General features: G+C 43.0%; 1 protein-coding gene across 2 annotated transcripts in view; it reads right to left on the reverse strand.

Moving 5' to 3' along the window:
- The window catches only part of cemip (cell migration inducing hyaluronidase 1), a 174,073-nt gene that overhangs the window by 38,824 nt on the left and 123,177 nt on the right, over positions 1-12,072 (reverse strand). For both annotated transcript variants that reach the window (XM_030048402.1, XM_030048403.1), the window contains exon 12: positions 2,483-2,652. In XM_030048402.1, the coding sequence (XP_029904262.1) occupies positions 2,483-2,652 (170 nt within the window). The remainder of the gene's footprint in view (positions 1-2,482; positions 2,653-12,072) is intronic.

The following is a 12,072-nucleotide window of genomic DNA, read 5'->3' on the forward strand; positions in this document are numbered from 1 at the left end:
GGCGTGGAGTGGGTTTGACACAGCCGATTCACATTTAACCAATCAAATGAGCCCCTGTCCTCGCCTTTAAAATGCGCTGCGTGAAGGCGTAATGAACATTTACACAGCTGACATGGAGGTCTATTGCCGCAGGCGGAGCAGAGCTTAGGAGACAGGCGCGGAGCGGAGACCGGCGAGCAGTGCGGACACGTCACCAAAACCTCACAGGCAGGCTTCCGGAATGTCAGGCACATGAACAATGCAATAAATACCGAAAAAAACACTATTCAATGCTACGATCACAATCAGCACATACATATATCTCCATATCAACTGTCCCGTCACAGCTGATGTCAGATCAAAGGAGATTGGCACCGTTTGTGCTGATCGTGAGGTTTTGGTGATGTGCGCCAGGCAGCCAAACTTCCACTGCGCCGGCTCCGCTCCGCCTTGGTTTCAGATGGCGAGCTTTTGGCGCACCTCAGCGAAGCCTTTTGGCACGAAACTGTCAGTACGCCAAGCCGAATCTGTCGGCACCTCCCCCCGCTGCGCCGCCACTCCCATCTCGGCGAACCTCCGCCTGCGAAACTTGGAAACTGTCCGCCTCAGCCATTTCGCCGGTCGAAACTAGCTCTGCGCGGGGTTCGCCTCACTGCGCCACCCCGCGCTGCGCCGGGAAACTAGAGCCCCCAGAGTACAAAATAAAACAATTACACAATAAATGTACAGTTAATCAAACTCCATTAAATCAGAGGTGGAAAGCACTGCCTGGCTGACATCTGAATCTTGATTAGGCCAAAACCGGCCCCTATCTAGCAGCAACAAGCATCTAGATGAAGGCAGTGGCTGATACTGTGTTTTTGAATGCTTTGCCCTCCTCCAGTTTTAAACTGGAAGGGGGCAAGTGCATGGACTTGGACTCGGACTTGGACTTGGACTTGGACTTATGCCACAAGAACATATTTGTGGCCTTAATGTTGCTGTTCTTTCCTATCATTGGTCTGTAGAAATGAAAGTCTCGCTCACCATTTTGATCTGATTCCACCCTGTTTCCATTTAATGCCATCTGACTATTCAAATTATTTCAACAATGCTTCATTAAGATGTAGTCTTTCAAAGTGTAATGCAACAGGAGGAGGAATGTACTGAGGATCAGGATCATGGCTCTGCTCCAGTTTTTTTTTTGACATATGCCTTGATATTTTTTTCAGTAAACAGCTGTCCATTCCCAAAGCGGCGCCCAACACAACTCTGACCGACTAGTGGGATCACCAGGACGCCGTCACCAGCTCAGAACAGTCATTTGAAAATCAGCGTAATGATTTCAGTTCATCTTGGCAATTGGGCTCCTTGCGCCACAACACACATTCTGTCCCACATCTGCCTTCGTTTAGCTGCAGAAGATTTCAACTCAGAGCAAATTAAAAACATGATAACAACTTAGGAGAAAAACACATCCACTGGAACTGTTTGAGCCAAATTTATTTGAGGAGAACTGGGACACGACAACAGTCTTCTTGTTGGAGCATTAGCATTAATTAAATCATTTGGTGTTTGCTGTATGTTGTTCCAACCCCTAACTGTTGTACTGTAATTGGGTCCAGTCCTCTTCTCTGGTCCCATTATGCACTCTTATTGGAGAGGGAAACCGCGATTATTAAAGGGAAGTTGTGTACAGCGCAAAGGGACAAACACCAATGGACATTAAATATACTGTACATCCTGTTATTCTACATTTACAGATTCAACAGCAAAGGGAATGCCAAGGCGTCTTCTCTCCAAATAAACACTGAGGGGGCAGCCAAACAGAAGCTGATCAAACAAATAAATGTCATGTCACGGCATTGTGAAAGGAGGATGGGCATATAGATGGGATCATATCCCACAATCCCACACAATTAATGGACGCTTGTGTGTATTATAGTCTAAAAGAGTCTGGATGGTTGCAGTTTTTCTCTTCTGTTCTGTTTTCCAGTTCCCTCCATTGGCAACGTATTATCCTCACAAAGAAGGCACTGGCTAAATCTGTTTTTCTCACACAAAGTGTCCGTCTGCAAAAAGTGAACCACTAGTCTATCGATACAAAATTGAGTATTTACCAGAACACATGGTACTTCCTGTAGTTGGGAAGAGTCTTTGTCGGTTCGTGTTCATACCTCAAACAAATTACAGAATTCATTTCTACCTGTGCCGAGTCCCTCTTCTCAACAGGGTCTCAGTGTGGCTGTTATAGTCCACATACAAGTGCGATTGCTGGTTTCACATCTGCCCAAACCAACAGCACCAAGGGGATACACGCACCAGAGCTCAATTCAGCTGGACTGAACAAAGCAGGTGTGAAAGGGTTAGGGTTAGGGTTAGGGTTAGGGTTAGGTTAGGGTTAGGGTTAGTCCAAACACAGTGTGGCAAAACATTTTTATAGTTTTGATTTTATGTAATTGTTCTAGCTATGTATATAGTAAGTAAGTATATAGTATATAGTAAAACTGAAACAACACTATACCTTCAAATGCCCCCCGAAAGTGTCAAAGTCAAAGAACTTGCAGGCCTCGTTGCCGTAGCAGTTTGGCTCCATCTCACCGCGAAGCAGGATGTTGCGACTCAGCAGGCCCACCTCAGCTCGCACATCCACCCCGTCCACCTCCTCGCCCATATGGATGAACTCTGCTAAACCTGCACACGCACACACACAAACACAAATTAGCATGAACACTGAATACAACCCAACACTACCTGGCCTCTGCGTCCTAGTGCCTCGCCTCAAGGGCTCATAATCCAAACATTACAGCAGTCACAGTATAGAGACATCTGCTGGAAACTGTCGCCCGGATCTACAGACATCTGCTGACAGCGCTGTCTGGAGGTCCAGCATTTCCTCCTAATAGACCATTCTGCATACAAAAATTGCTGTGCATTTTTTTTGGAAGCAGATGCCTCCTTCTCTCCAGAGACTGAGAGCGAGAAAAGTGGAGTTTGTGATGATGGATGTTCCTCCAGAGAACAAACATGAGTTCTCCCTCTCTGTCTGTGAGTGTGTGGCTGTGCAGATGGTTGAGATAATAGCGATGGTGGACACTATGGTGGAGCTGAGTCAGAATTCGCAACTCTGCTTTTTTTATTTTTAAGGAGTATGGGCAAGCATTGCATATAATTATGGTGAAAAGACAGACAGAGGCATACATGCATACGAGCTGCAGCCCCACTTCATGGAGTTGCTGATGTACTTGTTCTGTCAGGTGGTTGTAAATATCCTTGTTTTTATCTGCATTTGCGTTGTTTCTGTTGTGCAAAGCAGTTTGTGGCAATCTGATTCAGTACCAAGCTTTCTATACATTCACTTTGACTTAGGAGAGAGGGAGAGGGAGAGGGAGAGAGGGAGAGAGAGAGAGAAAGAGAGAGAGACAGAGGGCTACAAAAATAGAGAGAAAATTGTCAGGGCTTGGGTTCACCACCCACGTACACTTTTCTTCTAAAGACAGAAAACAAAACTTTTTTTTCCCACCTCACTGTTGCTGACTCATAGACCCACATCCACAGACAGACACACACACACACACACACTGGACATTTGCTGCTGATTTGTTTGAAACCGACTGCATATTTTGCCTACTGTAGTTCTTTGCAGGTAATGTGAGGCCCTATGCCTTACATTACCAATTTGCACCATGTCAGCTGGTTAAAAAAATAATACCGGGGCTGAAAAGAAGCAAAGAGGACCTAATTAAAGAAAGGTGGATGAAGAAGAAGCAGCAAAGGCAGCAAAATAATGTGACAATTGGAAGAATGGCCTCAGTGATAACGACTCGGTTCCATGGATCCTCGACTCCTACGCATCTTCATTCTGTTCAAATGGACTGATTAGGGAAACAAATTGATGCCAGGCTAAAAATATAAATATATTTTAAAAAAGAAAGAAAGAAAAAAAAGATTTTTTTTTTTAAAAATGCTCAAGTGTGAAATCTTAAAGACAGAAGATCACTCCCCCATATGCCTAATCTCCTTCCTATCCTCCTCCTACCACCAGAGGAGATATGAGTACAAATGAAGACTGAAGTTCAAAAATAAGATATTAAACATTTGACAAAAACCAAACTTGCAAAATGAATGATAGTCAAGGTGTTCTTTACAGCATAAGTAGTGACCTACGAATAACTATCACTGACCAAAAAGACATTTCTACGTAGAGGATTCCCCATTTTTAAGAGATATACACTCCTGATCAAAATCTTAAGACCAGTTGAGAAATTGCAAGAATTTACATTTTGCACTGTTGGATCTTAAAAAAGGTTCTAAGTAGAGCTTCAAAATGCAAAAAGAAGAAATGGGAGTGAGACAAAAAAAAAAATTGAGTAAGCAATTTATTGCAAACAACCATTAAACTGAAATAGGCTGTTCATCAGCTGATCAAAAGTTTAAGACCACTGCCTTTAAAAGCCCAAATCTTCGCAAAATGTGGATTCAGTGTCATTTTCTGTCAGGTATCCACACTGTCATGACCTCCTGATGGTAAAAGGGCCAGGCTGATTAATTTTGCAATTCAACATCATACTCCTCTGCAAAATTTGGTAAAAGTCTTGCATAAATTCAGTTTGGGAGTAGTTTGTGAATTAGTCTTCCTCTATCTGCTAGCCTCGTACCCAGGTCAGGGTTACGGTGCCAACCTCCACCAGCTCCTCCTTGCAGGTGCTCCCAGGCCAGCTGGGAAATGCACTCCCTTCCAGTGCTTGCTCCAAGGCATGCTGGGAGATTTAGTCTGGCTTTTCCTCCGGGGCCTGCTGGGAGATATAATTCCTGCAGCTTGTCCTAAGTCTCCCTGGAGACTGACAGGACCTGAAAAGTTCTTCTTCTTCTCACCTCTTCTTTATAAAAAGACACCAGCAGCATATGCCTGTATTTATTCCAATTCTAATGTGTTGTAGGGATTCCAACCAGCAAGTTATTATTATGAGCACTTTATTGATCCTTCACAGGAAATTACAATACATTGTTGCAGCAGCACACATTCATAAGTAAATAAGTTAGTAATCTAATCAACTAAAAATTCAACATTTGTATTGTCTGAGCTGCTCTTTGGATGTTTCACGAATGTTTGATTGTCTAAGGAAGGACCATCACTTTAAATCTGTTCACAGTGCAGCCCCACTGCAAATGTCACCTCCTGCCCTGATTTTCACACCCACACACAGCTGGTGAACTACACATAAAGTTCTCTTCAACGCAGCCAGTGCCATTGATGGGCTTATGATTACAAATGCATGCTGTGTAGCTGAGCTTTGTTCAAATCCACAGATCTTAATTTTAAATTCTGGTGGAGATCCAAAGATTTCCAAAGATACCAAATACATGCTGCAGAATTACAGGGAAATGACCGAGTTAGACCGAGGTTACGTTGAATGGATGAATGAATAGATTTCCATGAAACTTTGTGGAAAGGTTGGTCCTGTAATAACTGATTTCATTTTTCACACTGATCGGCCAAACAGAGGTGTGGCCACAGCTATGATTATTTTTTGGTGAATATCCAACATATAGACATGTGGAACTGGAATATCTTCACAATTGAATGCTCTACTGAACGCCTTCTAGTTTCTGTTTGATGTAATTCTAAGAAAAATGACACTGAATCCACATTTTTGTGAAGATTTGGGCTTTTAAAGGCTGTGGTCTTAAACTTTTGCTCAGCTGATGAACAGCCTATTTCAGTTTAATGTTTTTTTGCAATAAATTGCTTACTCATTTTTTTTTTTTTTTTTGTCTCACTCCCATTTCTTCTTTTTGAAGCTCTACTTAGAACCTTCTTAAGATCCAACAGTGCAAAATGTAAATTCTTGCAATTTTTCAACTGGTCTTAAAATTTTGATCAGGAGTATATATATATACACTGTGCTGAGATCTTTGAGGCCTGAATGGATGTGATGGCGCTGATTTGCTTGGGAGGATCAGGTACCTTGGTTGATGCAGGTTGCTGGACGACAGGGGAACCTGGTACTGAGGGATCTGGACACCAGGAGCAGCCTGATGCCAGGTGCCCCATTTAGTGGGGGCAGCTGTAGTTGATAAAGTCTGATGACAGAGGATGCTGGCATCCCAGTGCAAGGTGCAGTTGGAGATGTAGGCTGTTGAATCTGGCTGATGGTGCCCTGGTTAATAGCGGCTGTTGCAGATGATGGATCTAGATGGAAAGGGGTCCTGGTATCCCAGCATCCCAGATGAAGCCATGTGCACCTGGAAGTGCAGGCTGTATGAATATGGGGGGATGGGGGCGCTGACATCCCAGTGCCAAGTGCCCCAGCTGATGTAGGCTGTGGTGGCTGGTAGGGCTGGGTGATGGAGGGTGCTGGCATCCTAGTGCCAGGAGTTCAAGCTGATCAAGGCTGCTGTAACTGATGAAGCTGGATGGTGGGGGGTGATGATTTTATTTATTTATTTATCTATTTTTGTAATCTGATAATATTGGGAGGAACTTGCTGACATGTGTTGTCCAGGTGAACTGGGATGGGCTTCGTGGTCAGAATTGTGTACTGTGCCTTTAACAGGGCTGATGACACCACTATGTGTTCAGCGTGTGTGATGACGATGCCTAGAAGAGAGTATGTTGTTACGGTTGGAGAATGAGTACAATGGGAAGAAAGGATGGTATTGAAAAGTTTGCTTTGTTATTTGAGGAAATGGGGATTTTCTTATCATTTAAATTTTGTAGAGTCTACAGTTGACAGATGGCCTTTCTGGAAAGTGGTGACTGAAGCTGTGACCCAGTGGCGCTTGAAGTACAGTCCGGTGTAACTGGGCTGGTCCTCAGGGGAGATGAGTTGCAGAACGATGACGGTGATCGTGTCCATTGCTTCTTATCACATTGTCCTCTCTTCATTTCAGAAGGCGTAGGTTGGATGACATGGATGGTTCATTGGATGAATAATAATGGGCCATGAGGCAAGGTTTTCAACTTCTGAAACAATGTGCACTGTTGGAAACTTAGGATGTTGCCTAACTTGTCTCTACCTTTCCATTCATTCCACTATGATGTGAAAATATACTTTCAGAGTTCTTCACACCAGTATTCCAGCACTGTAATAAAGTCGTCCACATTAGTTTTCCGACAAGCTGCACTGTTGTGTTTTGATGACTTGAAATTGCGTAGAGCGAAACAGAAGCCACCGAAGCATTATATGAGTGTTTCAACCAAGAAGACAAATTTTATTTGTAAAATGTAGAGAAACTGTAGTAAATGGATCAAACTTTCAAAATCATTTATAGTCCTTTAAGCCTGTTCTGAAGGCAGACACAGCTCCAGTCTGGGCTTAACTTTATAATGTCACCTCCTCTCAGTTTCTGCAGCAGTCTCAGGGATGGCCAACTTAGCAAACATAATGATAATTGAATAATGGTTGGGAAATGTAAAAGCCTGTCAACATGTAATAAAACATGCCTCTAAATGAGTCAAACATGGTTATGTATGACCTTTTCCAGATAGTGTTACTACATCATTATCTCGATCACTAATTATCACATTATAAGCAGCGTCACCTTTTTTCATTGTTATAATACTAGTCTGCAGATGCTATTACATTATCTGGCAATTTATTGAATCAGTAGATTTGCATCTACCCATTTGACCCATTTAGGGGCCATTTTATTATATTTTGACATCACATTATATTATCTGACAGTTATTACCTTATCTGTTGCTACAGCAACCCGTCAAACAGATAGTCATGTTAATGACAGAGGCAGACAGCGAGGCAGGCATGAAAACACACAGAGGACACTTGGGAGGGGAGGGGGACAGGAAAAGCACAATTTTGTTACACATCAATGCAAATAAATGTGTGCACCTATAAATGGGTGCGCGCAAACACACACACACACACATACATGCACACAATTTTCTTGCCTATCCTTCCAGGGCCAAGCCAATTTGCTCTCAGACACAATAATGTGCCATGCAGGCTGCTGGCTTATGACTTTCCTTTAAATCGAAATGAAGATGTGTGTGTGTGAGTGTGTGTGTATGTGTGTGTGTGTGTGAGAGAGCGAGAGAGATAGAGAGAAATAGAAAATTCCCACGCTGGGTGTGATAATTGCAAACTGGAACTTCTTAATGGCAATTAGCTGTCACATGGGGAGGCTGTGATTGTTGCTCTAACATACAATGAGCCTGCTGGTTTTGACAGTCTGATTACAATGTGAACTTTCTGCAACAACATTAGGCATCATCATCAAGCCCATTCTGGCTGAAATGCAGCTCTCCCAAAGCTGTGCTGAGGACGCGAGGGCGAGATGTGCTTTGCCTCGGATTCACAGGCACTGACCCTCAATCCCCTCAAGGTCACGGTTATATTTTGCAATTTTTTCTGATGAAAAATGTCAAGGTAGCAATACAATAACACAAAACCCTAGATGGCTGCTCCAGGCCGTCGATCCACTCAATAACATTTGCATTTCCACCCGCATTCATGATGGCATTTTGAAGAGGCAAAAGTTCAACATGTAAAACCCAAGCAGAAGTTATCTGTTAACTCAAAACAGATAAATAGCCACAGGCTCTCTCTCTCTCTCTCTCTCTCTCTCTCTCTCTCTCTCTCTCTCTCTCTCTCTCTCTCTCTCTCTCTCTCTCATAGTGATCTCCTAGTTCTCAGTTGCCAACAACAAAAACAACACACCCTCCTGTTTGCGCATAACCTCAGGGGCTGGGGGAAAGACATGATTATCGTTGCGTGTCCAAAAACTGTACTGCAAAGTGGCACGCAGGCAGGAATTAATGATGCGGATTACAGTCAGGAAAAGAGTGACAGCAGCGCTGAGGAGTAGCCGCCGGCTCCCAAAAATAGGATTTTCACTATGGATGGCATCCAGCGACGTCAAAACGAGAGCTGAGCAGAAATAGAGAGCGAGGTGAGAGGGAGAGGAGGCATGGAGGCATGCATGGTGTGTGTGGGGCGGCTCAAATGGACTGATCTTCTGATGCAGCCGGGCAGGAGAGAAATGCTGGCGGCTCCGGCAGAGATTCCAAAATAAATCCCGGGCTTGCGAATCCGCGGGTGAAGAATTGCAAACTTGACTTTTTGGTCAGTGAATAGGCGTCGGGAAGCGACAGCTACGAGAGGACACGTCATGTCACGTTACCGCTGACTTTTGCCACCGCAGGGACTCGGGTTTTTTTTCCAAAAGACAAAGACAAATGCCATTTGAATCACAAATGAGAACAGTGAGGGTTGACAAGGGTAACCTGAGGCATTCAGTCCCTCCTTTGTGTGTGTGTGTGTGTGTGTACATACAATGCTGTGCATGTGGTGAAAAAGGCAGAAATTAGTGAGCAGGTACGCATTTACTACAAACTAGGGTGATACATGTGTGCAAAGAAAGCGTGTACCTGTTCATACATGCGTGTGAGCAAGTATGTGTGTGTGTGTGTGTCACTCAATGTGAATGGGCCCAGTCAAGAACACACAGTCCTCCAGGATGCAGGCTGAGACTTTCCCTTGGCTCGGAGTCAGTGCAAACACCTTCCACCAACTCCAACACACTGCTCTGGGCTGTCTCAGCCTGGCCTCCATCGTGCTAGATGTTTATTAGCGTGTACACACACACACACACACACACACACACACACACACAGGATTCTCATCATGGCCTAAGCGCCAGTCTAATGGAAGAATTACTAAGCAATAACCACAATTTCAGTGTGAGATTGTAATCCTTTTAGGCAACTCTAAATTCAATAATGACAGAGATCCTTTCCAAATCACTGTATGTCTATTTAGAGAGAAAAATCTCTGCCAAAAAAACAAAGGAAAAAGCAAAAAAGAAAGATTGTCTCAAAAATGCCAGTATTTTGTTGGCAAAGGTCGCCATATAGCTAACAACTCTATGAATATGACATTTCAGATTAAGCTGCACCACAATCACATGTTCAGTATAGTGCTGGAAGTTTTCTGAGCAGTGCTGAAATTAAAAAAAAATAATAAATATAAAGCTCAGCATGACTTTGCAGCTTGGTGTATTTCTGAAATGTTGCATTCTTTCAGCACCGACGGGACCTTCAGGTGTTCTGATCATTTTCACTTGGCTGTTTCAGCATCCACGCTCAGACTAAAGGGTGATCACACTTTCACTATTTCAGACTGAGACTGTGAAACAGCCTGCCTGCTAGTGTTTTACACTGCCAGAATACGTTGCCATTTTAAAAAATTGATTAAAGAGCTTAAAGTCTTACTTCTGACTGATGTCCTACCTGCTTTTTGCCTGATTTATTTTTCTATTTGGCCAATTCATCTCGTTCCTCAGCCAGTCTCTGTTTAACTTTGAGCAGCACGTTCCAAAAAAGTGTTGCGTTCTTCAGGTGTTAGAGAAATAAAGTTCACTTGATATGATCTGGCCTGACCTCTGTTTTTGGAATTGGACTCAAATGAAAAAGTGTATTTCTTTCCTTTGTATTCTTTAACGCAGCAATGCTGATTTTGACATTAATGCAACTAGCATAATCAAACAAGACCATAACCATGAAGACAAATAGCCTCTATATCAGCCTTGACAGTGCAATTTATATTGTGTGCTATGGAGTGGATTTGGAGGGAATCCAGCTAAGATTGCTTTATGGCACAAAACAGCGAGAGGTCGCTGTTCTTTCAGAGCAAACAGAGCTCAACCTTACAGTATCCCAGAATGACAAGCAGTGGAAGAAGTGAAAGGCTTATGAGAAAAATCATTTCCAACGTTTTTTCTGCTTCGATAAAGAGAAAAATACAGGGAAGCAAGTGGCATCTTTTTTGTTATAAAAAGCAAAAAGATTACAGGAAATGGGACAACAGCACTGACTGTACCGCTGCTGTGAGATTGAGGCTGCTGGTGATGTGTGAATTTCCTCGTGACCCACAGGTCACCCAGTTATGGGTCAGCCAAAAAAAGTAACTGCTGTAGTCATTGCAGTTGGGTTGAAGACTGAAAAAGATTAAAATAACAACAATTATAAAAAATATTCTTTGCTAAAATTACATAATTTGTCCATACTTTATCCCTCCTTGCATTATGCCACATTAGGCAAAGTATAAGTTTTATGAAAATGATCATATTGGGTAGTTGCAGTGGGGTGAGTTGTTAATGTGGGCATATGTGGAGCTGCCTCAAACATCATGAGAGTCTAGCCATTGTCCCCATCTGGACTATGGTCTCATTTGTTTACAGTAAGTATAGGAATGCATTCAAATGCTTTAATGATGTCATTTTCATCTCATCCATGTCTCTAGCCTGGGCCAAAGCAGTTGCATTACTTTTCAACACAGCACATGTCAGTGACACAGTGTTTTGAGTCAGTATGTGTTCTTGTTTTCATTACCCGGTGTTGAAACATGACACCACACATGTCCCTAACTAGACACGTAGATGTGCTAAAAATGACAAAGCATTCACAAGACGGAGGCTGAGTGGAAGACAGAAAAGGCAGTGAAAGAAAAGAAAGCTGCAGAGAGGTAGCTCTCAACGGCTGCTGTGTCCTCGGAGCGGTGAGCCCTGCTACACGCTGTCAGTGTGTGTGTGTGTGTGTGTGTGAGTGCGCACATGCACGCGCACGTCTTTCATGTTGGCATCACGTCGCTATTTTGTGATGAAAGACAGGCGGTGAGAGAAAAGAGAGAAATGCACAAAACACCTTATAGGATGAAATACGGAGAGAGCAAAGCTGTGGATGAAAGAGCAGCAGGACGCAGCGTCTCCTGCTCCATGTGAGGGGGAGGAAGGAGGCGAGGGATGGGACGATGTTGGGGGTGTCACAGCTCACTCAATACAATATTTTGAACAAAATTTGAATAAAGAAAATTGTAATTGAAAAAGATTCTTGTTCATTTCTGAGGCACCATCAGTGCAAAACTGTTTTCTTATAGTGTTCATAACATTTTAAACAAATGTATCTTTGGACCCCTGATATAAAACTGTAAACAACATGAGATGTAAAAAAAAAAAAAAAAAAAAAAATTCTCCACTGTTTGGCTGTGCACTTGGATGCTCTGCCATCCAAAATGCAGGGAAATGTTCAAATCCTGTCATTTCTAACCAATGATCTATAATATTTGATTAGAAATCCATATTTTTTTTTATTGT

The sequence above is a fragment of the Myripristis murdjan genome, chromosome 3 (assembly GCF_902150065.1).
Source record: "Myripristis murdjan chromosome 3, fMyrMur1.1, whole genome shotgun sequence".
Taxonomy (NCBI): Eukaryota; Metazoa; Chordata; class Actinopteri; order Holocentriformes; family Holocentridae; genus Myripristis; species Myripristis murdjan.